We start from the raw sequence: 24311 nt of genomic DNA, 5'->3' as shown, positions 1-24311 counted from the left end.
GTGCCACTGAATAGCTTTGTGGATTTGGACAAGTCACTTATCTGAGCCCAGTTTTCTCAGTTAGAAAACGAGGATGATAATAATGCTTAATCATTTAAAGTTATTGAAGAGTGAAATGAAATAATGTACATAAGTGCCTTGCTTATACAGCGTCTGCTGCAGGTAAGTGCTAGATAATTTTTCAAAAATAGTAATAGTTGTGGTGTTTGTTGTTAATATTATAATTGTTGTTGACATCCTCGTCATCATCATTAGAATTCTGGCCTTGAGGCCAGCTTGTGGTTCACATGGGAGAGTGTGGTGCTGATAACACCAAGGCCACGAGTTCGGATCCCTATATAGGGATGGCCGGTTCGCTCACTTGGGAGAGCGTGGTGCTGACAACACCAAATCAAGGGTTAAGATCCCTTTACCGGTCATCTTTATTTAAAAAAAAAAAAAAAAAAAATTCTGGCCTTGATTTCCTGGTTGAATGAGTAATTTCTGCAGAATCTGGCTAAACCTGCTTCTTCATATCTGTTTTAATTAGTTTGGCAAAATGTTGAATAATTTCAGCTTTAATGACTTTTTGGTTTTTGTTGAAGAAATAATGGGCTGAATTTCTAATAATCTTTTTTCCCCTCATTTCAGTTAGTGGGTTACTACAATCAAAATTTACAAGTGGAGCTTTTCTTTCACCAAGTGCCTCTGTGCAAGAATGTCACACTCCCAGAGCATCATCTTTAATGAATATTCCATCCACATCCCCATGGTCTGTCCCTCCAACCCTGACCACTGTGTTTACAGTGCCCAGCCCAGCTCCTGAGGTTCAATTGAAAACAGTGGGTACACGCAGGCAACCAGGCCTAGTCCCTCTTGAAAAGTCTGTCACCTATGGCAAAGGGAAACTCTTGATGGACATGGCCTTATTTATGGGACGCTCATTTCGGGTTGGTTGGGGCCCCAACTGGACTCTTGCTAATAGTGGAGAACAGCTGAGTGGTTCTCATGAAGTGGAAAATCATCAGATTGCTGATTCTATGGAATACGGATTCCTGCCCAATCCAGTTGCTGTTAAATCGTGAGTCACATTTCTTGATGCCTTTTGAGAAAGGCAACCTATGTGTAAGGTACTTAAGTAGTTAAATTTTGGGGGAGCCAGAAGTTCTATGTGGATTTTCAATCGGGGAGGGGGTGTGGAGCCCCAGCCCCCACATTGTTCAAAGGTGAACTCTGTGTGTGTATGTGTATGCGCCTTAAAGATTATATATAAAAGTTTTTCTGGCAATGGTCAGGCAGTATGTATACAGTGTTCTGTGGACATGTAACGTTTTCTTATTTACATTTTATAATTGTGTTATCTTCTACAGATTAAATGAAGATGATCACCTCTTAATCCTTAGTTTTTAAAGTTGACTTTGAAAAAAATAAAACAACTGCATCTCTTGTACCTCACAATTAGGAGTATTGATTCTAAACTTAGTGATTAATTCTAGATTAAGCATGATCTTATGACATTTTGGAAGTTGTTAATATAAATCTTAAAATTGGATCAAGGCCAGATTGGTTATATGCTCATCTTAATTTAGAACCAGTTCTTTAATATCTAAAAGCTTAGCCTCATGACTTTTGATACCTGAGTATAATTTGAGAAACAGGTATTCCGCAATAATGTGTGGCCCTTGGATTTTATAGTGTCCAGATACATGCTGAAGCCAGTTCCCAATCTAACTGTACTGATACCCATGCTTGTTATAACCTGACTTAAAAAGCCTTTGGGTTCTGAATGCATGAGTCAGATCATCTGTTCAGTCAGTATGTAGGTATAGCGGATAAGTTCAGCATTTTGACATTAGGAAACAAAATTTCTTTAAAATTACAGTGAAATATTTTCCATTTTTGCTTGTAATCATAAAAAGAAACAAAGGCTTGGTTGTAGGGAAATTCTAGATTCTCTCTTCATTTTCTATCTTGTTCTTCATTTGCCATTATAGCCTAACTGAGTCCCCATTCAAAGTTCATTTGGAAAAACTCAGTTTAAGACAGAGGAAGCTAGATGAAGACCTGCACTTATACCAGGTACCTCTGGAGCTCAAATTAAAACATAGTACTGTCCATGTTGATGAGCTGTGTCCTCTCATTGTCCCCAATCTGGGAGTTGCAGTCATTCATGACTATGCAGATTGGGTTAAGGAAGCATCAGGAGACTTACCGGAAGTACAAGGTGAGTACACACTACGATTCTAACTTTTGATGTCCCAAGAATAGGGGTATTATAGCATGGGTTCATAGGAGGACAAAGTTCCTTAAACCAGTCTAGTAGGTGGATGCCTGAGCTTGTACTTTTCCGTAGTTGTGTTGAGATAAACAGCATTTCAGGCAAGAGTAAATTGTCACTTCTTACAGTTATCCTTATGCCCTCTGATATACAAATGCTTTCTCAAAGAACGGTAGCCAGTCAAATCCCTTGGATTTATGAAATTGCATTCTTTTCCCAAACTAGAGAACATAGGGATAGAAAGATTCATTCTTTCTTGCTTTTCTGAATTTTACCCATTTTTCCATGTTCAGCTCAAGTCCCACTTGGTCTTCCCAACAACCTTGTTATAATTTCCTTTTCTTCTCCCACTATTACCTCTCTATATCCATTGTGACCAATACTTTGATAATGGGTTTTTCTGATATGGGAACTTAATATATTTCAAACAGTAGAAAATTGTACTTAACTATATGTTTAGCAAATCACTTTTATTGAAAAATAGGGACTATTTTAGAATGTCCCATACCACACATTTTGGGACTTGTTTATTCAAGTGTGTTTACTTTGTGTTTACTTCATTGTCTGATCTTCTTATTAAACATGTAAGTTATCTTTCTAATGCATACTTGTTAGTGGCTTAAAGTGATAAACTTTTTGTTTTGTTTCTTGAGGGGCAATATGGCATAGCAGTTAAGAGAATGGAGTTGGACTCTGGTTGCTTGTCTTCAAATCTTGGTTCTGCCACATATTGCCTGTAACTTTGGGCAAATCATTTAACTCTTATACCTCAGTTTCTTCAATTATAAAATGAAGTTACCAACTGTATAGTTTTGTTGTGTAGATTAGAGTTGGTTTAATCTTAAGTGCTTGAAAAAACATCATTTAGACTCAGTAAATGGTAGGCTGTGCCTGTAGCAGGAAGGAATAAACCCTTACAAGTTTTTAGATCAGTTTACATTTCATAAAGAGTTATATAGACAGAATTTGATCAAATTAGAAGACTTTTTTTTTTTCTTTCTACCATCTGAGGTGATATTAGCCATAATTAGGCTAGGGAGACCTGTTTAAAGGAGCATATAGTTACATTTGCTATGTAAGTACCACAGAAACATGGAATGTGCAGTTGTACCATATACTTCCGGAACTTGTAAGACAAAGCTGAATAAGGTGGAGACAGATTTGGAGTAATCAACTTTGTTGGTTGTGGTGTTTATTAATTTGTGCATTTTTACACCACAGTTAGAGTAATACCCTCCGGAGTTAATTGTAAGAATTTGTGTCATAGCATTGTTTTCTTGTCTCTTCCTCAGTTGTAAAGCACTGGAGGCTGACATGGACATTATGTGAAGCCCTATGGGGTCACCTGAAGGAGCTTGACAGCCAACTGGATGAACCCAGTGAATATATTCAGATTCTAGAGCGACGAAGAGCTTTCTCCCACTGGTTATCCCATACTGCTGAATCTCAGATTGAAGAGGAAGTCTCTTTAACCCAAAAAGACAACCCCGTAGAGGCTGTCTTCAGCTACCTCACGGGCAAGAAGATCAGTGAGGCCTGCTCTCTGGCCCAGCAGTCAGGTAGAGAATATGGTTCTTATCTGCACCCCTGCCTCTTTCCTATTCACTATCTCCTACCCCTTAATTGTGGATTTGCCTCTTTTTTTTTTTTTTTTTTTTTTTCCTTCTAACCTGTGAGTATTAAGTGTGGATTTCCCAGGAAGATTGCTGCTTTCTCCAGAGTAGGGAGCATGTCCTCTAGTTCTCTTTCTAGAACCTTAAACATTAAATTACCTTAATTAAAATTATTTTAACTTGGGCCGAGCCCGTGGCACACTCGGGAGAGTGCGGCGCTGGGAGTGCTGCGACGCTTCCGCCGCGGGTTCGGATCCTATATAGGAATGGCCGGTGCACTCACTGGCTGAGTGCCGGTCACGAAAAAGACAAAACAAAACAAAACAAAACAAACAAACAAAAAAAAATTATTTTAACTTTATGTTACATATGTATTTGTAGTACAACTAGAAAATACAGATAAGAAAAAAACAACAGATCAAAATCACCCAATGCCTATGACTACCACTCACTGCAAATGTTTCAGTGTATTTAAACTGTTTTCTTTGTGATTTTTAGAGTATAAACAAATATGTGCCCAGAGCAACATATGCATGTAAACTTTTCAAAGATGGGTGTCCTGCTGTGTATTCTGTTCTTTCTATGTAACACATTACAAATGTCCTATAATCTAGATATAATAATATTCTTCTATGTATAAATGTACCACATTAGCAAATTTCTTCTTTGGCATTTAGACTCTTTTTTTTAAACTATAAGCAGAACTCTGAACATTTTAAACTGAACATTTTAAACGTATATCTTTTGCATCAGATCACTTTTTTCATTCAAATTAAATATATGGAAGTTTAATTTCTAGGTTGAGGTTATTTAATTAACTTTTTTTTTTTTTTTTTTTTTTTTTTTTGGCAGCTGCCAGTATGAGAATCTGAACTATTTGTGCTTTTTTAAATTACCTTTCCAATAATGAGGCATTCAGTAAGTGCTTAATGACTGTCTAGACACGAATCTTAATGAGAATACAAGATGATATAGCTCAGCTTAATCTATGTATAATTAGATCCTTTATCAAACCTTGTTAATTAGAACCTAATTTATACAAAGGTAACTAATTTGAGCCCTGAGCTGCATTTATTTTGGAGGGCTTGGCCAATTTTAGGATTATAAGGAACAGGTCATGGGAAAAGTTAGAATCAGTAAACATATAAACGGCCAGTTGTATTCCACTATCACTACACATTCAGTGCCTTTTATGGTCTTCATACATTTGTACAGTGAAAATTTGTCTTCAGGGTTGATCTTCTATACACTTTCACAAATGTGAATCATTAAAAAAAAAATGTTATACTTACACGTAGCAGGAGCGGATCTTAAAGAATACCAGAAGTCAGGTCCTTGGATCTGTTCATTCATAAACTCTACTTTTTCCCTTGTTTTCTTCTGCCCCTAAGGTTAAACGTTTGGCAAGGGCACTGTCTTTTGGGTTACTGAAAACTTTTGCTTCACTTTCCCCACTTTAAGTAATTAGTAGAACAACTAGACAGAAAAATCAAGAATATAGAAAACATGAACAGCACTATCAACTAAGTTTACATGACATCTATCCAACAAGAAGAAAGACTTCAAGCTGATAACCTAAACTGCCACCTTAAGAAACTAGAAAAAGAAGAGCAAACTAAACCCAAAGGTAGCAGAAAGGAGGAAATAATGATTGGAGCAGAAATGAATGAAAACAAAAGCATAAAAACAATAGAGTAAATGAATAAAACCATAGTTAGTTTTTCGTAAAGATTTTTACTCAGAAAACCCCAAGCGCAGATGTCTTCACTGGTGAATACTATATATTTAAAGAAGAGCTAATACCAATCCTCCACAAACTCTCCCAGAAAATAGAGATGGGAGCACTTTCCAACTCATGATGATGCCATTGTTACCTTGATATCAAAGCATACATATTGTACTTAATACATACAGCTAACATCAAACTTATTTATGAAAGACTGAATGATTTTCCCCTAACATTAGGAAAACCATTTCTGCACAACATTGTAATGGATGTTGTAGCCAGTTCAGGCAAGAAAAAGAAACAAAAGTCATACAGATTAAAAAGGAAAGGGTAGAACTGTCTTTATTTGAGTTGGTATAATTCTATATATAGACAGGCCTAAGAAATCCATAAAAAAGGTATTGGGACTAATAAACATGTTCAGGAAGATCTGAGGATTCAAGATCAATATACAAAATTCAGTTGTGTTTCTATGTATTAGCAACAAACTATCCAAAAATAAAATTAAGAAAAACAATTCTATTTACAAAGTATCAGAAAGAATAAAAACTTAAGGAATAAATGTAACAAAGGAAGTACAAAACTTTATACACTGAAAACTACAAAACTTTGCTGTTGAAATAAAGACTGAAATAAATGAAGAGACATTCCAGATTCATGGAATATGTCTCAACCTCAGCACTGTCACTTTGGGCTGGTAATTCTTTGTTAGGGGTAGGGGGGTGAGTTGTCCTGGACATGGTAGGATTTTTAGCAGCATCCCTGCTTTCTACCGTCTTGTTTTGACAACCAAAAATGTTTCCAGACATTTTCTAATTTCCCTAGAAGGACAAACCACCCTGGTTGAGAAACACCGATTGATTGAAAACCTCAGTATCGTTAAGATGTTTGTTTTCCCCAGATTAACCTATACATTCAACACAATCCTTACAAAAATCTCCAGCAGTGTTTTTGCAGAAATTGAAAACTGGTCCTTATTTGGATATGTAAAGAACCTTATTTGGAAATATAAAGAACCTTACTTGGAAATGTTGAGTCGGAGTACTCAACATTTTCTGATTTTAAAACATAAAGCTACTCCAGTCAAGACAATAAAGATGGACATTATAGATATAGATCAATGGAACAGAAATGAGAATCCAAATATAAAAATCCTTTAACTTACAGTCAACTGATTTTTTTTTTACAAAGGTGCCAGGACAATTTAAATGTGGAAAGGATAGTCTTTTCAACAAATGCTGGGATAGTTGGATATTTACATGCAAAAAAGATGAATTTAGATTCATATCATACCCCCAAATTTACTTGCAGTACGCTACAATTCTGCCATTTACTCACCCTATTTTCTTTTCAATGGGAGAGTCTATGTGGAAAGTCAAGGATTGACAGAAGCTGATTATTTGAATATCTGATCAGCACAATGAGAGATGATCCTAATGAATGTTTGCATCAAGCTATGATATACCAATTTCCTCTCTGAACTTGACTATCTCTAGTGACCAGGATATTTATATTTTTTAGCCAATAAACATGCTCTTTTGGGTCCTATAGACACACAGAACTAATCTTTCCTTTCTTCCTTTATTATTGGTCACTTAGCAGCTTACGGTCAAGTGGGTGGCAGCACTTACTGCATGAATCATAGTCCAGTTGTGTTTTGGTTACCTAAATGCAATTAGGGAGACAAGTTGGCCTAGTTACACATTTCCAGATGTGTTCCTGATGCTTGGCCGCTCTGGTTTGTGAAGGAAACCCTTTGAGATGAGAGCTTCAGCTTCTGGAGGGACAGAACCTTATATAGTCATGTAAGCACTGACCCATGCTGAAACGAAAGGAAAACGACTATTGACTTTTAGGAGATTTTATAATACAGGCTGAAGCAAAGAATTTTTACTCAAGTTTAGCTGGAAATTATAATAAACTGGAAGTCCTATCCCCTAACATTCTGGTTAATTAGAAACTTTTTATTGCCTCAGCCCTTTGTACTTAAAAAATTTTGAGAGAGATTATTGGACCTGTGGGAGTGAAAGACTCACCTGTTCTGTTTATATTAGTGTACACATACATTTTTCTTTAGGTTTATTTTTTTTTTTATTTTTTTTTTTTTAATTTTTTTTTTTTTTATTTTATTTATTTATTTTTTTTTTGTCCTTTTAGTGACTGGCACTCAGCCAGAGAGCGCACCGGCCAGTCGTATATAGGATCCGAACCCGCGGTGGGAGTGTCGCCGCGCTCCCAGGGCCGTACTCTACCAAGTGCGCCACGGGCTCGGCCCTTCTTTAGGTTTAAATTTCCTATTTCTCAGAGTCATCATTATTCTAGTTGGGAACATTTTACATTATATCTTCCCAGTTTTCACTACAACCTTTTTTTTTTTTGTTGGCTGGCTGGTAGTTACTACAAACCTTTGAATCAGATGATGTTTTCTTTCACTTTATAGATGAAGCACCTTACTTAAGGTCACAGAAATAGTAGTAGATATGTCGTTGATGTCTATAATACTATGCAGTCTATATGTAATTTAGGTTAAACTACTTTGCAGATTTTCTACCCAAGCAGAAAATGGTAAGTTTTTGATTAATGCTTTGGCACTGTTATAGAAAGCAGTCAGAGGTGTTAAGCCCTCTCTCTTGACAGCTAGAAGAAATAAGAAGAAGATGCCCCCAAGTGGTTCACCAAGTTAGTAAATCGTTAGTAATCACAGAGAACTGTTTCTCTTATAGGCGATCATCGTCTTGCCCTTCTTTTATCTCAGTTGGTGGGTAGCCAGTCAGTCCGAGAACTGCTCACCATGCAGCTGATGGATTGGCATCAGCTCCAGGCCGACAGCTTCATCCAGGATGAGAGACTGCGCATCTTTGCTCTGTTAGCTGGAAAACCGGTATCTTTCTCTTTTACCATAATCTCACATCAATTTTCTCATAAATTTAAAGTTGCTTGAGGTTGAAGCAAATAGCTATCTTTGTAAACTGCACATTACTACATATAACTTGGTAATTTGTTTTTCATTTTCAGTGGAAATACTTTCAAATTACAAAGGTAGACATGTACATTGTAAAAACAAATCTAGGTATATGAAAATTAAAACGTTAAAATTCACCATATCCTGGGCCGGCCCATGGCTCACTCGGGAGAGTGCAGTGCTTATAACACTAAGGCCACGGGTTCGGATCCCATATAGGGATGGCTGGTTAGCTCACTGGGTGAGCATGGTGCTGACAACACCAAGTCAAGGGTTAAGATCCCCTTACCGGTCATCATTTAAAAAAAAAAAATTCACCATATCCCATATCATAGTGGTAAGCAATATAAATAATTTAACTGTCTTTTCAGACATTTTAAGTCTATGTCAACATATATGTATTCATATTTACATGTGTGTGTGAGGGTACTTCAAAAAGTTCATGGAAAGATTTGTATTATCTTTTAATTCTATTCTTCTGCAAACTTTTTGAAATACCCTCACATATACAAGTAAAATCAATCATACATTAGCAATTCTGCAACTTTTTTTTCTTTAACTTACTGTATATGGACATTTTTCCATGTCATGCAGCATCATTCATTTTAATATCTACTTCTGTTCCATTTTATGGATGATGGACCATAATTATTTTAAGCCAGTTCTCTATTGCTGCCTACCTCTTTGATTACCTTCTTAAAGTCAGTTTCCAGAAATAAAATAGGGCTCATCAGAATTTATGCTTATCTTAAAGTTTTATAGGTTGGCAACTGTGGGGAGTCAGAAGACCTTCTCTCTGATCTCAGTGGCTCTCATCTCCACTCAGAGCACTGATTATATGTCCAAATCTACCCTCTCATCTGCCTCCAAGGGACTATGTATTTTATATCTGGATCATTAATACTGACATCTAGATCATTTCAAATATTACTTAAATAAGTGAATAGTATGAAGACACAGAGTAACAAAGTAAAATACAGCTATAGTGGTGATTTCTCCTGCAGGTGTGGCAGCTGTCAGAACAGAAACAAATCAATGTGTGCTCCCAGCTGGACTGGAAACGCTCCCTGGCTGTCCATCTTTGGTATTTGCTTCCACCAACAGCCTCCATTTCCAGGGCACTTAGCATGTATGAAGAAGCATTTCAGGTATATGTGTCTAGTAGAGCCAAGCAAGAATCCTGATGTGTGTTCTATCCTTGTCAGAAAATTCCTACAGAGAAAAAAACCCATTAAATCATATTTCATAATACTTTTTACTAACTGCCTTTTTTGAAAGTACTATAAAATTGAAATGGACAAAGAAAATCTGATGGGAATTTTATCCTTTACTCCTACTTCTGGGCAGGGCTACTTTTAAACTTCTCCAAGTGTCTGCTTTCATTTAATTTAATATGATGAGTTTCCAGTTTTCTTGCTTCTGTATCAGAGAGTTCTTCGTTCCTAATGCTGTGTTATTCCTTTGGGAATTGCTTGATATACAGCCTGACCTCAGGTTTGGTTTAGCCCTAAATTAGCAGGTCTGAAATTTGCCTCTAGATACCATATTTCATATTCCTTGCCAGTGTTGAAGTTAAAGTATTAATGTCTTTAATGCCATCATTTCTTGAATTCTCATTGTTTTTCAGAGAAAGAGAACACTAAAGAAACCGAATGTATTAACTGTGGCAGGAAAAGTAGGGGTGTTTAGTGAGAGCTATTTGAAATCTCTGCCAGTCCATTGTGGACAGGTGGAATATGCCACTGACCAAAACAATTTTTTAATCCTTCATAGATTCCTATGAGGTATCGCATCATTCTTAATATAGGTGTCTAAGTAATTGAGGCATGAGAGCATCTAGTGAAACAGACTAGCACCCGATGTATTTTATCAAATTCTTTCCTTCAGAATCCCTCTGAGGGTGACAGATATGCCTGCTCCCCACTTCCTTCATACCTGGAGGGCTCTGGCTATGCGGTAGAGGAGGAGCAAGACTCGCAGAGACCACTGCAAGACGTCTGCTTTCACCTTCTAAAACTCTACAGTGACAGGTAAATGAGAGCCAGGCATTCTAGTCAGTTAAGTATTTCATGAGCCCCTAAGGAGTCCTTTTCTGATTCCTTTCTTTTGCGTGCCACCAAATTGCTGTACATCTCTATGAATTACCAAATATAACTTACATAAGTTGATTATAAAGAGCATTGCAACTTGAGTTAGAGTCTAAAAATCATTTTAATTAACTTTAAGGAGATACAATTAAGTATGCAATTGGTTAGTTTTACTGTAATTATCAAGATGTAACTACCATCACAAACAAGATAATATTTCCATTACCCCCCAAAAATTTCCTCGTGCCAGTTGGCAATCAGTATTCATCCCAGACAACTCCTAACTGGCTTTTTGTTATCATTAATTTTTTTTTGTTTTCTAGAATTTCATATAAAACTATTTCAGAGATGTCTATTTTACATTAGAAATACTTAGGCTTTTTTTTCCTATTCACAATTAGTAGCTCGCATTTCATTACAATTCTTCAAGATGCCTTCTTTTAGATATAGGGTATTTATATGAATTATAGAATAATATAGTTTTTCCTTTTTGTGTGTATGTGTCCTACAATTCACAAAATAATGTAGTTTTTTATTGTGGTAAAATACTTAACTAAAATTTACCATCTTAATCGTTTTAAGCATAGGGTTCAGTGGCATTAAGTACATTCACATTGCTATGCAACTGTCACCAACATTTATCTGCAGAACTTTTTCATCTTCCCATACTGAAACTTTTCATTGTGTTTTAATTTGCCTTTCTTTAATGCCTGATGATGTTGAACATTTTTTCATATGCACGTCTTCTTTGCTTAAGTGTCTATTCAAATCTTTTGCCTATTTTTTATAGGATTGTCTTATTGCATTGTAATAGTTCTTTATATATTTTGTATATATTTGTTGTTATATTTTTTAATCTAAATTTCTCCCAGAGTGAAGGCTTATTTTTCTCATTTTCTTTTTTGTTTTTCTCATTTTCTAAACAAAGCAATGAGAAGCTTTACATTTTTGTGAGGTCCAATTTATTAAAGTTTTTACACTACACAATTTGTATAACAGACCATAGGGCTGTTGAGGCTTTCTATTTATTCGCAAGTCAGTTTTGATAATTTGTTTCTTTTAAGGAATTTGTCTGTTTCACCAAAGTCACCAACTGATGGGCATAAAGTTATTCATAACATTTCCTTATTCTTTTTAAATATTTGTAGAATCTGTGACAGTGTCTCTTTCCTTCCTGATATTGGTCATTTGCGTCTTATCTTTTTTTTTTTCTTGGTTAGTCTATGTAGAGTTCAGCAATTGAGGACTGGCTGGTTAGCTCAGTCTGTTAGAGCATGGTACTGATAACACCAAGGTCCAGTGTTCAATCCCTGTACCAGCCAGCCACTTCCCCAAAAAATAGAGTTTAGCAATTGTATTGATCTTTTCAAAGAACCAGCTTTTGGTTTTTTGTTGGTTATGTCTATTGTTTTTCCAGCTCAAAATGAATCATAAACCTAAATATAAAACTTAACTATAAACCTTCTAGAAGGAAACAAAGCAGAAAATCTTTGCAACTGTGAGTTAGGCAAAGATTTCTTAGACACCAAACACTCAATTTATAAAAGAAACAAATTGGTAACTTGGACTTCAACAAAATCAAAAACTGCTTTTTATTGAAAGACTATTAAGAGAATGATATCTGATAAAGGACTTGTATCCAGAGTATATAAAGAACTCTTAAAACTCAATAATAGAAAAACAAACAGTCCCATTTAAAAATTGGAAAAAATATTTAAACAGATGCTTTATCAAAGAAGATCCAGATGTCAAATAAGCACATGAAAAGATGTTCAGCATCAGTAGACAAGGAAATACAAATTAAAACCATCCTGAGATACCACTACCCACCTATTAGAATGGCTAAAAATTAAAAAGACCTATTGTACCAAGTATTGTCATGGCTGTGGAGCAACTAGAATTCTCATACATTGCTGGTGAAAAAATGTAAAATGATATGCCCCCTTTTGTTGCTTTGTGTTGCTTAGCCCCCCACGGATTTGTCACCCCACTTCCCCCGGGTGACGGAGATGCAAAGGATTACTCAAAGCCCATCTCTTCTGAGCAGTGAGAGGCCCCAAAGTGGGTAACTTCCCTGGGAACGCTCCAGCGAGAGCCAACCCTTCCTCGGGAAATTAACGCCAAATTAGGGTTCTCTTCCTGCATTTATTTTCCAGACCAAGAAGTTACAGGAAGAGAACATAGGTGGGGTTATAGTTTAAAAATAAAGGCTGGTAACTTTCAGTGAAACAAGCCAGATGACATTCCAGTAGACAATTAAGTGATCTTATCAACACAAGCTTGATCTTAGCAAACATTCCTTCTTACGTCAGTCTCAGTATCTTTACATAACAATCAGTAACTAGTCAGTCCTTGAGCCAGCAACCTTGCTGTGCCACAAATTTTTTTTTTTTTTTGTCATTTTCGTGACCGGCACTCAGCCAGTGAGTGCACCAGCCATTCCTATATAGGATCTGAACCCGCTGCGGGAGCGTCGCCGCGCTCCCAGTGCCGCACTCTCCTGAGTGCACCACGGGCTCGGCCCATGTGCCACAAATCTTTATCTTAAACCAGAGACTTATATCCTGAGGAAAATTTCCAGTCCTCTGCAAAGTCAGTATTTGAAACTGCAAGACTTTGGAAAACCAGGCCCTGTGAAGTACATATGCTTTTTAGTATAATCCCCACCCTTTGGAAAAAAGTTTGGCAGCTTTTTAAAAAAAGTTAAACATAGGGCTGGCCTGTTAGCTCAGTTGATTAGAGTGCAGCCTTATAATAACAAAGTCATGGGTTCAGGTCCTCATACTGGCCATCCGCCAAAAACAAGACAAAACAAAACATAGACCTACCATATGATCCAGCCATTACACTCCTGGGTATTTACACAAGAGGAATGAAAACATACATCCACATATGAATGTTTATAGCAGCTTTATTTGTAATGGCTCAAAACTGGAAACAACCCATATTTCTGTCAATAGGTGAATAGACCATAGAACCATGATGTATCTCATACAGTGGACTCAGCAGTAGAAAGGAATGAGCCGTTGATGCATGGAAAAGCATGGTGAATCACAAAATAATTTTACTTAGTTTTAAATGAAGCCAGACCCCAAAAAAAGTACCTATGGGAACTGGCCAGTTAGCTCAGTTGGTTAGAGTGTGGTACTGATAACGCCAAGGTCCAGGATTCAATCCCTGTACTGGCCAGCTGCTTTAAAAATATATATATATCTATACACAGTACCTACTGTATGATTCCAATTCATATTAAATTCTGCAAAATGGAAACTGATTTATAATGACAGAAAGCAGATCCGTTGCCTGGGAAGGGTGAGTATGGGGAGACGCAGGAGGGCAGAAGTGCAGAGGGGCATAAGGAAATTTTTGGAGATGATGAATATGTTTTCTTGATTGTGGTGGTGATTTCACAGGTGTGTACATATGTTAAAACTTACCAAAATTAGGGCCGGCCCCGTGGCTCACTCAGGAGAGTGTGGCACTGGTAGCGCCAAGGCTGTGGGTTCAGATCCTATAATAGGGATGGCTGGTGTGCTCACTGGCTGAGCGTGTTGCGGACCACACCGTGACAAGGGTTGCAATCTTAGGTGAAAAGGAAAATATAGGGCCGGCCCGTGGCTCACTCGGGAGAGTGTGGTGCTGAGAACACCAAGGCCCCGGGTTCGGATCCCATATACGGATGGCCGGTTCGCTCACTGGCTGAGCGTGGTGCTCACAACACCAAGTCAAGGGTTAAGATCCCCTTACCGGTCATCTTTTAAAAAAAAAAAAAAAAAAAAAGGGAAAATATATTGGTCGGTAACCTAAGCCCCAGGTTTTTAAAACTTACAGCTGTGGTGTCTTAGGTTATATTGCTCTCACATCTGGGAATTGCAAGCTAAGAACTTATCATATAAACTGGTCCAGGACAATTGAATTTTTTGGGTTCCTAGCAAAAGAAAAAAGTGAAAATCTCTGCAGGGACACTTTCAAAAACTAGGGTACCTGGATTTCTTTATAAAGAATAATTCCCACTGAAGACAAAATCAAAGGTAAAAATTACAAGCCATAGAAGGAAATAATCATCATGAAGACTAGGTAGCTGTTCAGACAAACAGGAGATTAGAACAATCTGAAAGGTACTAAGGTAACTTTTTTCACATGATTAAGAAAAGTAGTAGACACTATAATGGAAGGGTGAGAATTGTGAAGACTCCCTGTATCAGGATAGTAAAATATATAGTCCAAACCAATACCAGCAAACCTGTTAGGTCATACAGACTCAAAAGAGAAGGTGCCTTGTTTCTTTGTAGGATCTGTAGTCTGGCTGAATCTAGAGGTAAATTGATATAACACAGTCTCACAGGGAAAGAAAACCTATAATGCTTTTGCCCTCGGGTTCCTTTATTGTCTTCTGAGACATAATCAGAACAGTTGATCTATTCAGTCAGGTAGTCTGCTGTCTGTATATGGTAACTGTCAGCACATTCTTCGCTGCAGGCATTATGAACTCAACCAACTGCTGGAGCCTCGAAGCATAACAGCAGATCCTTTGGACTACCGCCTAAGCTGGCACTTGTGGGAGGTGCTGCGGGCTCTTAACTACACCCATCTGTCAGAGCAGCATGAGGGTGTACTGCAGGCCAGTTATGCTGGCCAGCTGGAAAGCGAGGGGCTCTGGGAGTGGTCCATTTTTGTCCTCCTGCACATTGACAACTCAAGGTAAGTGACAAGTCATTGAACCCACTGAGTACATGTAGCATTACAGGGCAATACCAAAGGAATCAGTCTCAGGGTTCAATTCAGCAAGTAATTGTTTAGAAGTGTGTTAGAACCAGCCTTGTGGTAATCCTCAAGACAGTTAAACCTTCAGAGACTGCCTTTGATTAAGCACCAAATTATAATATTTATCACAGGCCTCTCAGTAGTCTGAGAAGGGAAAAAACATCTCTATGAACTGCAATGATCAGGGAAAGATAAGATTCAAAGAACCTATAAAATTGGAATAGAAAGTAATGAAGTGGAAATGGAAAGATATGCCCAAAAGGGGCAACAGCATTAACTAAGGGAGAGATTCAGTTGAATGTGGCATATTTAGGAATTATGCAGAAGTAGTGCTGATTGGGCTGCCTTAGTTTAGTGCTTCCATGACACTGATATAATGGGTTACCAGGAGAGCCCCTGCTTTTTCCCTTTCTACCGGCTTTCTCCTCCTCTGACCATCCCTTGCTACCACCCACTCACCCCTCAGATTCCTTGTTATAAGTGCTTTTACATGTTTATACTTTCTTGTACATACTTTACTTCGTATTAACTATTATGCTCATAATGAATCTTACGGGATAGTCACTCTTATAATCTCTGTTTTACAGATGAGCAACCCAAGACAGATTAAGTAATTATTTCAAGGTCACACAGCTAGTAAATGGCTGGGTGCAGTTTCCAACTCACACACCCAGAGTCTATGCTCTTAATTACAGTGCTGCACTGTCATGTTGTATGGTGTGGAAAGAAGTTGGGGTCAAACCTGCCTAAACTCTGGATTCACTATATACGAGGGTACTTCAGGAAGTTCATGGAAGAATAGAATTAAAAGATAATATGAGTCTTTCCATGAATTTTTTTGAAGTACCCTCACACTACTTTGATTTAAGGTAAAGCTTCCTCGCTTTGGACTTTGCATAAGAATACTCTGTAAGCCTCAGTTTTTTATCTGTATAATCATAATATTGGTTCCTAATCAAAGGTGATTGTGGGATTAGAGTAAAAGTATAAAGCGTCTAACATAACCTTCCCTTTAAGCAGTTTCTTTTCTCTTTTCCCCCTTAACAGGAAGCAAAATGTCCTCAGGCTATATTCCTTTGAGTTATTTAAGCACACTCAGTGGGGGATTTTACGTGGTAAAAAGCTGGCTGAAGGGATGACTAATGTTTCAGAGTTGGCTGTGGGGAAGCAGATCCTGTTTCCTCAAAAAGAATATAAAAAAGGAGGCAGTCGTGATAAGATTAAGAGTCCTTGAGGGCCCGCCTGCCTGTGGCTCACTCGGGAGAGTGTGGTGCTGATAACACCAAGGCCACGGGTTATAGGGATGGCCGGTTGGCTCACTGGCTGAGTGTGGTGCTGAAAACACCAAGCCAAGGGTTGAAATCCCCTTACCAGTCATCTTTAAAAAAAAAAAAGAGTCCTTGAAAAGCCTAGGAGTTCAGAAAGAGTTCAAATGAGGATAATATTCTTAATCTGAAATTAAAATGACTTTTTCTGGCCCAGACAGAAAAGGACTCTCCTTAAGGGGCCTTGATCTGTAGGTAGAGAGAGAATGAATTAGGAAGGCTGATGGCTTGAGAAAAGAAACAAAGACATGGAAGAGATATTACCTTTAAAAACTAAGTTTGTTGTACTGACCATATGGGAGAAAGGGGAGGGAGAAAGTTGGGAATGAACTTCAGAGGACTGCTCTATTGAGCAGAATTCCCTTATCCCAGTCCTTGATCTTCTAACTCATGGTAGGGAAATGTTACTAGACAGGAAGTAGCTGTGGGAAGCTTTTTCTGGGGAATGGACAGCGTTACCTAGAGTATTAATTTTCTGACTTTTTGACCGTGATGTGCTTAGATACTCTATTCCATTCTATTTCAGTTAAAAAATAAGTGCTGGTAGGATGGCTTTTGATTTCTTAGCGAAATTTGAAGTGATCCACTAAAGATCAAGACCTGTAGTTTGAAACACTGCCCCAGGGGCCACTCTAAGCTGGGGCAGCCTTCTCCATGAATGAGGATGAAATTTATTCTAGCTTATCTCTCTTGCTATAGCATGCGTGAGAAGGCTGTTCGAGAGCTGCTTACCCGGCACTGCCAGCTATTGGAGACCCCTGAATCATGGGCTAAGGAGACTTTCCTTACCCAGAAGCTTTGTGTGCCTGCTGAATGGATTCATGAGGCCAAAGCAGTGAGAGCTCGCATGGAATCCAACAAGCACTTGGAGGCCCTCTATTTATTTAAAGCTGGGCACTGGAACCGCTGCCACAAACTCGTCATCCGGCACTTAGCTTCTGGTCAGTGCTGGGGCCCGTATCTCCTGGAATCACCCCAAATTCTTCCAATCTCTAAACCCCCATGATGTGTTAGGCCACAGATGATGCTCACTACAGGACATGGAAGACTTCAATCAAATTACACTTTGGAAAAGTTCTTTGCAGAAGAAGCTTGGCCAGGATGAGGGATTAGAGGGGCAGGGGTAGACAGCAATATTAAATTACTGTTTGCCAGAAATATCCTTGATGTGCACTAATTATATTAACCTCTTTATTTATGAAAATTTTATCCAACACCACCAGAAATATCTGCTTGGGGACCTGAAGCCAAAACTACTTCATATTTTCTTTTGAGGAATTACAGACTATCTACTTGTAATTTTCAAGTCTAACCCGACATTATTTCTCCTTCCTTCCTGTCTTAGCTTTCTGACATATTCTCTGCACTTTAGGAACCATGCGCTTGTGCAGACATTGTGCTCAATATTTTGTTTCTTCAGATGCCATCATTAATGAGAACTATGACTACCTGAAGGGATTCTTGGAAGACCTGGCACCACCACAGCACAGCAGCTTAATTCAGGACTGGGAAACATCTGGGCTTGTTTACCTGGACTACATTCGAGTGATTGAAATGCTCCACCATATACAACAGGTACCTGAGTTCCTTAAACCACTGCCTGGTTTTCTTCTTCCCAAGTTCTTAAAGCTTCAGAGACCTCTTTTGACACCTCTTCGTGTATATAAAAGGCCTAATATACATTTGAAAACTCATTAGCAGAGATAGCACTGTCATTGCAGGCAGGACATTTTTTTTTTTTTTTTTTTTTTTTTAAAGATGACCGGTAAGGGGATCTTAACCCTTGATTTGGTGTTGTCAGCACCACGCTCACCCAGTGAGCAAACTGGCCATCCCTATATGTGATCCGAACCCGCGGCCTCGGCGCTCCCAGCGCCACACTCTCCCGAGTGAGCCACGGGCTCAGCCCAAGGCAGGACATTTTGATTAAGCTAATATAGCAATTTTGACAGTTGTATCAAAACTTAAAAACCCTTTTTTGTGTTTATTACCAATTAGTATGTGCAATAGACATTGCTGAGGCTTGTCTGTAATCAGTCTTTTCCCCTTGTCCAGCCCTAGCTTCAGTGAGAAGCTCAGGGATGAAAAATACAGTAAGATCAGAGATCTGGTGAGGATAATTGTTTTGCACATCATTTGGCATGTTAAGTCTTCATTAAAATGTCTTGGGTCAGTCTTGTAGTGATTAGATCTTCATTGTTACTTGCAGCCCGAAAGTCAAACTCATAAAAGATTCAAGTCCCTCTAGAGGCTTTTACCTTTCACTCTTGCCTTAACTGCTACCACTGTTATCCCACATACCAGCCATGCCAGCCTCTTCTACTCACACTAGATTACTCATGGTGTTTCCAACAAATCTTATTCCACTCTTTACCTAGCGCGCTTATACTCATCCTTTATGACCTAGATTGCTGTGATCTCTATTTCTCCCTCCTTTTCTCCTAGAAAGAGTTAACTGCACTTTCTCTCTTACTACCAAAGTACTTGGTACGTTTTTCTACTTCGTGTACCTGTCAGACCATATTGTAGTTACTTATTCACATCTCTCTGTTGTCATAAGCTCCTTTTGGGAAGAGATTTGTTTTTTGGTTTTTGTTTTTTAAGATTAAAGGCAATAGAGTATACAGGTTAGTAGCTCAAGTTCTAGAGTCAAACTTTTCAGTTCAATTCATGGCTCCCACATTCACTAGCTATGGAACCTTGAGCAAATTAATTAACCTCTCATTGTCTATCATCTGAAAAAAATGCAGGGGTGGGGCGGACAGTGGCACAGATTATAGTACATATCTGACAGGATTTTCACAAAGATTAAAAATATACCTAAAGTGTTTAGCACAGTACCTTTTATATACTAAATGTTTAATAATTGTTATCTAATATCAAGGTTCCAACTCCTAGCACAGCAACTGGTACATAACAGGCATAATTCATTGTTTGCTGCACTTTTAGGATAGGTCAAGAGCATCATCCCTAAATAATCCCTAAAGAAACCCTTTTCTCATTGAACATTGATTAATTCATTTACACATCCTAGTTACTGAGAACCCAGCATGTACCAAGCACTGTGGTGGGTTTGGGGGATATAAAGGTAAATACTATGTTTTCTGCCCTTATGAAAGTACTAAGGGCCGAGCCCGTGGCGCACTCGGTAGAGTGCTGCCCTGGGAGCGCGGCGACGCTCCCGCCGCGGGTTCGGATCCCATATAGGAATGACTGGTGCACTCACTGGCTGAGTGCCGGTCACGAAAAAAAAAAAAGAAAGTACTAATTTGTTGAGGGAAGATGTATACAAGTAAACCAGCAATTACTATTGAGTAATAAGTGTAGGGATTAAGCAGAGTGTTATCAATATGTCTGTACATAAAAGGAGTACCTATCTCACTCTGAGGTAGGCAACAAGGCTTTCTAGAAGTGATATCTCTAAACTCTTAAGGATGAAGGGTTGGAAGAGTGCTCCAACAGAGGGAACAGCATGTCTAGAGGTCAGAGAGATCATAGTGCTTCCAGGGTACTTTTAATAGATTCAGTGGTTTGAGGGTGTAGAATGGAAAGGGGAGCCATGTAGGTGTGGAAAAACCACAAATATCTCTCACCTGGACTACGATAGTAGCTAAATAATTGGTTTCCCTGATTCTACTATCGCTCCTCTACATTCATTTTCACACATAACCATAGTGATCTTATTTAAAGCATACAAATCCTATCATCTCAACTTAGATATGACCTCCTCAAAGAAGCCCCTCCTGATTCCCCAGTCTGAAGTAGACAACCAGCTTCTCTGCCACATCAGTCAGTTTGAGTTATCTACATGGCTTCTGATTCTTCAATGTTTTTTGTTATCTGACATTTTCTTATTTATTTTCAATAAGTTTCATGAAAGCAAAGACCTCATCTTATCTTGTTCACCACCTTTTAAAGTCAATTTAAAAGACTGGATTCTTGTGGATGAGAAGGATAGTACGTGTATAGACATCAAATGGTAGACTCTGCAAAGCCCCCAAAAGGTGGATTCAATAAAAGATACTTCTTGGAAAGGTTGAGTGAGCCATTTAGTGAAGTAGGAGGTGATGGGAGAATTAGTAAGGTGGCTCATTCTGAGAGTTTGAGAGCAGGCCTACCTAAGAGTCATATTTGATACATAAGGGACAAGATGCTGCTGGAAAATATTCAAAATGTAAGTAATGGATAAAAATACAGATTTGGTGGGGGCAGCCCGTGGCTCACTCGGGAGAGTGCAGTGCTGATAACACCAAGGCCATGGGTTCAGATCCTATATAAGGATGGCTGGTTAGCTCACTAGCTGAGCGTGGTGCTGACAACACCAAGTCAAGGGTTAAGATCCCCTTACCGGTCATCTTTTAAAAAAAATATATATAGATAGATAGATAGATAGATAGATTTTTTTTTTTTTTTTTTAACACCCAGGCTACAGAATAGTAGGAAATTGGATATAGGGAGGACGGTGCTGAGGATAGTGTGATTAAGCTTGTAGTCAACTGATTATTCCCCCAAACACATTGAAGCTTAATCCCCACTGTAACTGTTGAGGGTGGGAAATCCTATTATGATAATTAAAAGGTGGGACCTTGAAGAGGTGATTAGATTGTGAGGACCATGCCCAAGAAAATGGATTAGTCCAATTGATGGTTTAATGGTGTAATGGGTATGGCTCTGAGGGCTTTAAAAGGAGAAGTAAAGAGTTAGCTCTCCCTCTGCTTGGCCTGTTTTTGCCAAGTGACACCCTGCGTTTCTGTAGAGTCACCTCACCAGATATGTTCCCTGGACTTTGGATTTCCCAGCCTCCAAAACTGTAAGCAATAAATAGTTTCCTCACAAATTACCCAGTTTCTGATATTTTTGTTGTAAGCAACAGAAATGGACTAATAAAAAGTTCCTAAGATATTTCAAGTGAGAAGTAATAGTGATCTGAGTTAGGGCAATGGCCCTGGGAAGGGGAGTGGAAGATTGCTATATTAGGTTATAGATAAAAATTTAGGAATCATCAGCACTTTGATCATAATAGGAGCCATAGGAATGTATCACAACAAAGGGAGAGTTTGTAGGATGAGAAGAGGGCCCTGCTGTGGTTCAGTAGATCTGTGAACTTGGAGTCAGGAGACCTAAATTAAATGCTAGTTGGGCCCCACCTCTTATTACCTATGTGCTTCTTAAGAAGTCATACCATCTCTCTGAACCCAGATTTATCCAGATTTTTGGTACCATGTTAAAGCTTGCTAGTTGCATGGTTCATGAATCATAATCTCAAGACTTGCCCAATCCAAGGCTCTATATACTATGTTACCTTCCTCTTGAGTCTTGACTGCTAAATGAGTGCCTTGCCCTCAGCGACTAGGCTAGATGGTGGTAGCATTGCACTGCCAGCCAGCTTCTTGTGTTTTCTACTCCCTCACCTTACTGTTGTTTCAGAGTTTTGTATAGAGAGTATATAGTTGGAGTAATGGGAAATCCTCTGGCCTAATTGGTTTCTCTGCTTCCTTGTAGGTGGAGTGTACAGGTTATGAGCTGGAACAGTTGCATACCAAAGTGACTTCACTATGCAGCCGGATAGAGCAGATACAGTGTTACAGTGCCAAGGATCGTCTGGCTCAGTCAGGTAACCCCTACCCTCTCTGCCCTTCCTGCCTGCTTGCTTCCTGTCTTTATGATTATTACACCATACCCGACTCATCCCCAGTGCCCTCCCTTCCTCATGCTCTGTCCTCAGTGCTTACTCCACTTTTTCTCTTTAGACATGGCCAAACGTGTAGCCAACTTGCTACGGGTGGTACTGAGCCTGCAGCATGCACCTGATGCAACCTCCAACTCAACGCCAGACCCTCAGCAAGTCCCTTTGCGCCTGTTAGCTCCCCACATTGGCCAGCTCCCCATGCCTGAAGACTATGCCTTGGAGGAACTGCGCAGTCTCACACAATCCTATCTGCGAGAACTGACTGTTGGGAGCCAGTGAGACCCAGGCTCTGCCCACCACACTCACATGCTCATTCACACTCACCACACAGAGGGCCCCCACATTGTTTTGAGTGCCACAGTTTGCCATTCTCCGGATGACTCTGGAACCCACCCTCACTCCCTGCTGCCCCAAGCAGCATTCTCCAGTTGTTTAGGGCCTTAATACTGAACATAGCATAAGGGCTTCTGGAACCCAAGAAAGGAGACATACTTCCTTTTACCATCCTCAAGACCATTCGATCTTTTTTCTTTTTAAAAATGGTCAATAAAAGTCCTTTGGCATCATCTCCCAAAGAACCAGAGAATCCTTTCTCACCCCCAGCCATTCTGGATCTTGTGACCCTCCATGCCAACCTGGTACCCTACTCCTACCCTAGCCCTTTTACACTAGGACTCTTTAGAAGGAACGAGACAGGTGATGGGACAAATGTGTTGATCTAAGACTGTTCTTTAACAGACGAACTATCCACAGGAGGAAGGAGACTCTGTTTTTTAAGTAGATTGGTTAGTTAACACAGTTTTGGAGTCAAAATAGGGTTAGATTCACTTAGGACACAGACAGGGTCCTTCTGACACATTTAAAGTAGAAGTGAATGCCTACCATGGAGGGATCGATCTCCAAAGTTTGTTTTGTTCCTGCCTTGAATGTTCCATGAACATCATACCTTCCCCACTACCATGTGCAGAGTTTGGTTAAAACTAAAGAGTTTGGATAAAAAATGGCAATTGGGTAGACCTCCCTGCTGCTTCCATGTTACCCACAAATAATTTCCTGCCTTCCATCTACCCTCCCAAAAGGTGTAAAACCATCACTGAGGCAGACAGGGAGCTGGGCTTTAGGGGCAGGCAGAAGGACTTCACTACACTGCTGCCAGCTATGGGGATCCCCAAGTAATGGCCTGAGACAGCTGGTGTTAGGGCTGTCACAGACAACATGGTGACCCCTGGGTCTTTATGCATGAAGATTATGTAAAGGTTTTTATTAAAAATATATATATATATAAATAAATGATCTAGATTATTTTCCTCTTTTTCTGAAGCTACTTTCTTAAAAAAATAAAATGAAATGTTTATAGCATTCCTGGTATTGGCTTTCCCTTTGTATTTTTGAGTCTTCTTGCCCTGAGGATCTTTATAGTGACCTTGTTTGATTTAGCCTATTTTTTTGAATTTCCAATGTAAATGGAGACAGGCCACGGATGAAAGAGAACAATTTGGTACAATACTGAGATACAGACTAGCCCAAAGGCAAAGGCTATAAGGGTGAATTTAAGAGTAGGGAAGTTAATACTGACTTCTGCACATATATTTATGCACATAGAGTCCCAGTTGGGGTCTGAAATTGCCTGATAGAATATACTTACTATTCAAAGCCACCTTGTTCTTCTACTCCGGTGTGGGTTTTTTTTATTTCAATTTATTTTTGTGAAGTACAGTGCATTGTTTCAATGTTGTGAGGCTGCTGCACGGAAAAGGAACCAGAACACCCAATTGAGAATTTAAAAGGGGGAAGGGAACAGCCCTGAATTGAAGTTTAGAGGGATTTTTAAAGGCACATAGTCAGAGGCAAAAAATCACATAGTTACATACTTAAAGTTATCATTTAA

General features: G+C 38.9%; 1 protein-coding gene across 4 annotated transcripts in view; it reads left to right on the top strand.

Annotated features, from left to right (window-relative positions):
* Positions 1-23743, top strand: part of NUP98 (nucleoporin 98 and 96 precursor) — a 90673-nt gene extending 66930 nt beyond the window's left edge. For all 4 annotated transcript variants that reach the window (XM_063092453.1, XM_063092455.1, XM_063092452.1 and 1 more), the window contains exons 23-33: positions 631-1060; positions 1974-2203; positions 3550-3816; positions 8320-8477; positions 9563-9706; positions 10446-10588; positions 15125-15346; positions 17434-17675; positions 18155-18309; positions 22237-22348; positions 22485-23743. In XM_063092453.1, the coding sequence (XP_062948523.1) occupies positions 631-1060; positions 1974-2203; positions 3550-3816; positions 8320-8477; positions 9563-9706; positions 10446-10588; positions 15125-15346; positions 17434-17675; positions 18155-18309; positions 22237-22348; positions 22485-22702 (2321 nt within the window). In that variant the 3' untranslated portion in view covers positions 22703-23743. The remainder of the gene's footprint in view (positions 1-630; positions 1061-1973; positions 2204-3549; positions 3817-8319; positions 8478-9562; positions 9707-10445; positions 10589-15124; positions 15347-17433; positions 17676-18154; positions 18310-22236; positions 22349-22484) is intronic.
* Positions 23744-24311: the final 568 nt, after the last annotated feature.

This window comes from Cynocephalus volans, chromosome 4, assembly GCF_027409185.1.
Source record: "Cynocephalus volans isolate mCynVol1 chromosome 4, mCynVol1.pri, whole genome shotgun sequence".
Taxonomy (NCBI): Eukaryota; Metazoa; Chordata; class Mammalia; order Dermoptera; family Cynocephalidae; genus Cynocephalus; species Cynocephalus volans.
Note: the sequence above shows the minus strand (reverse complement) of the source record. Positions and strands in the feature narration are given on the sequence as shown.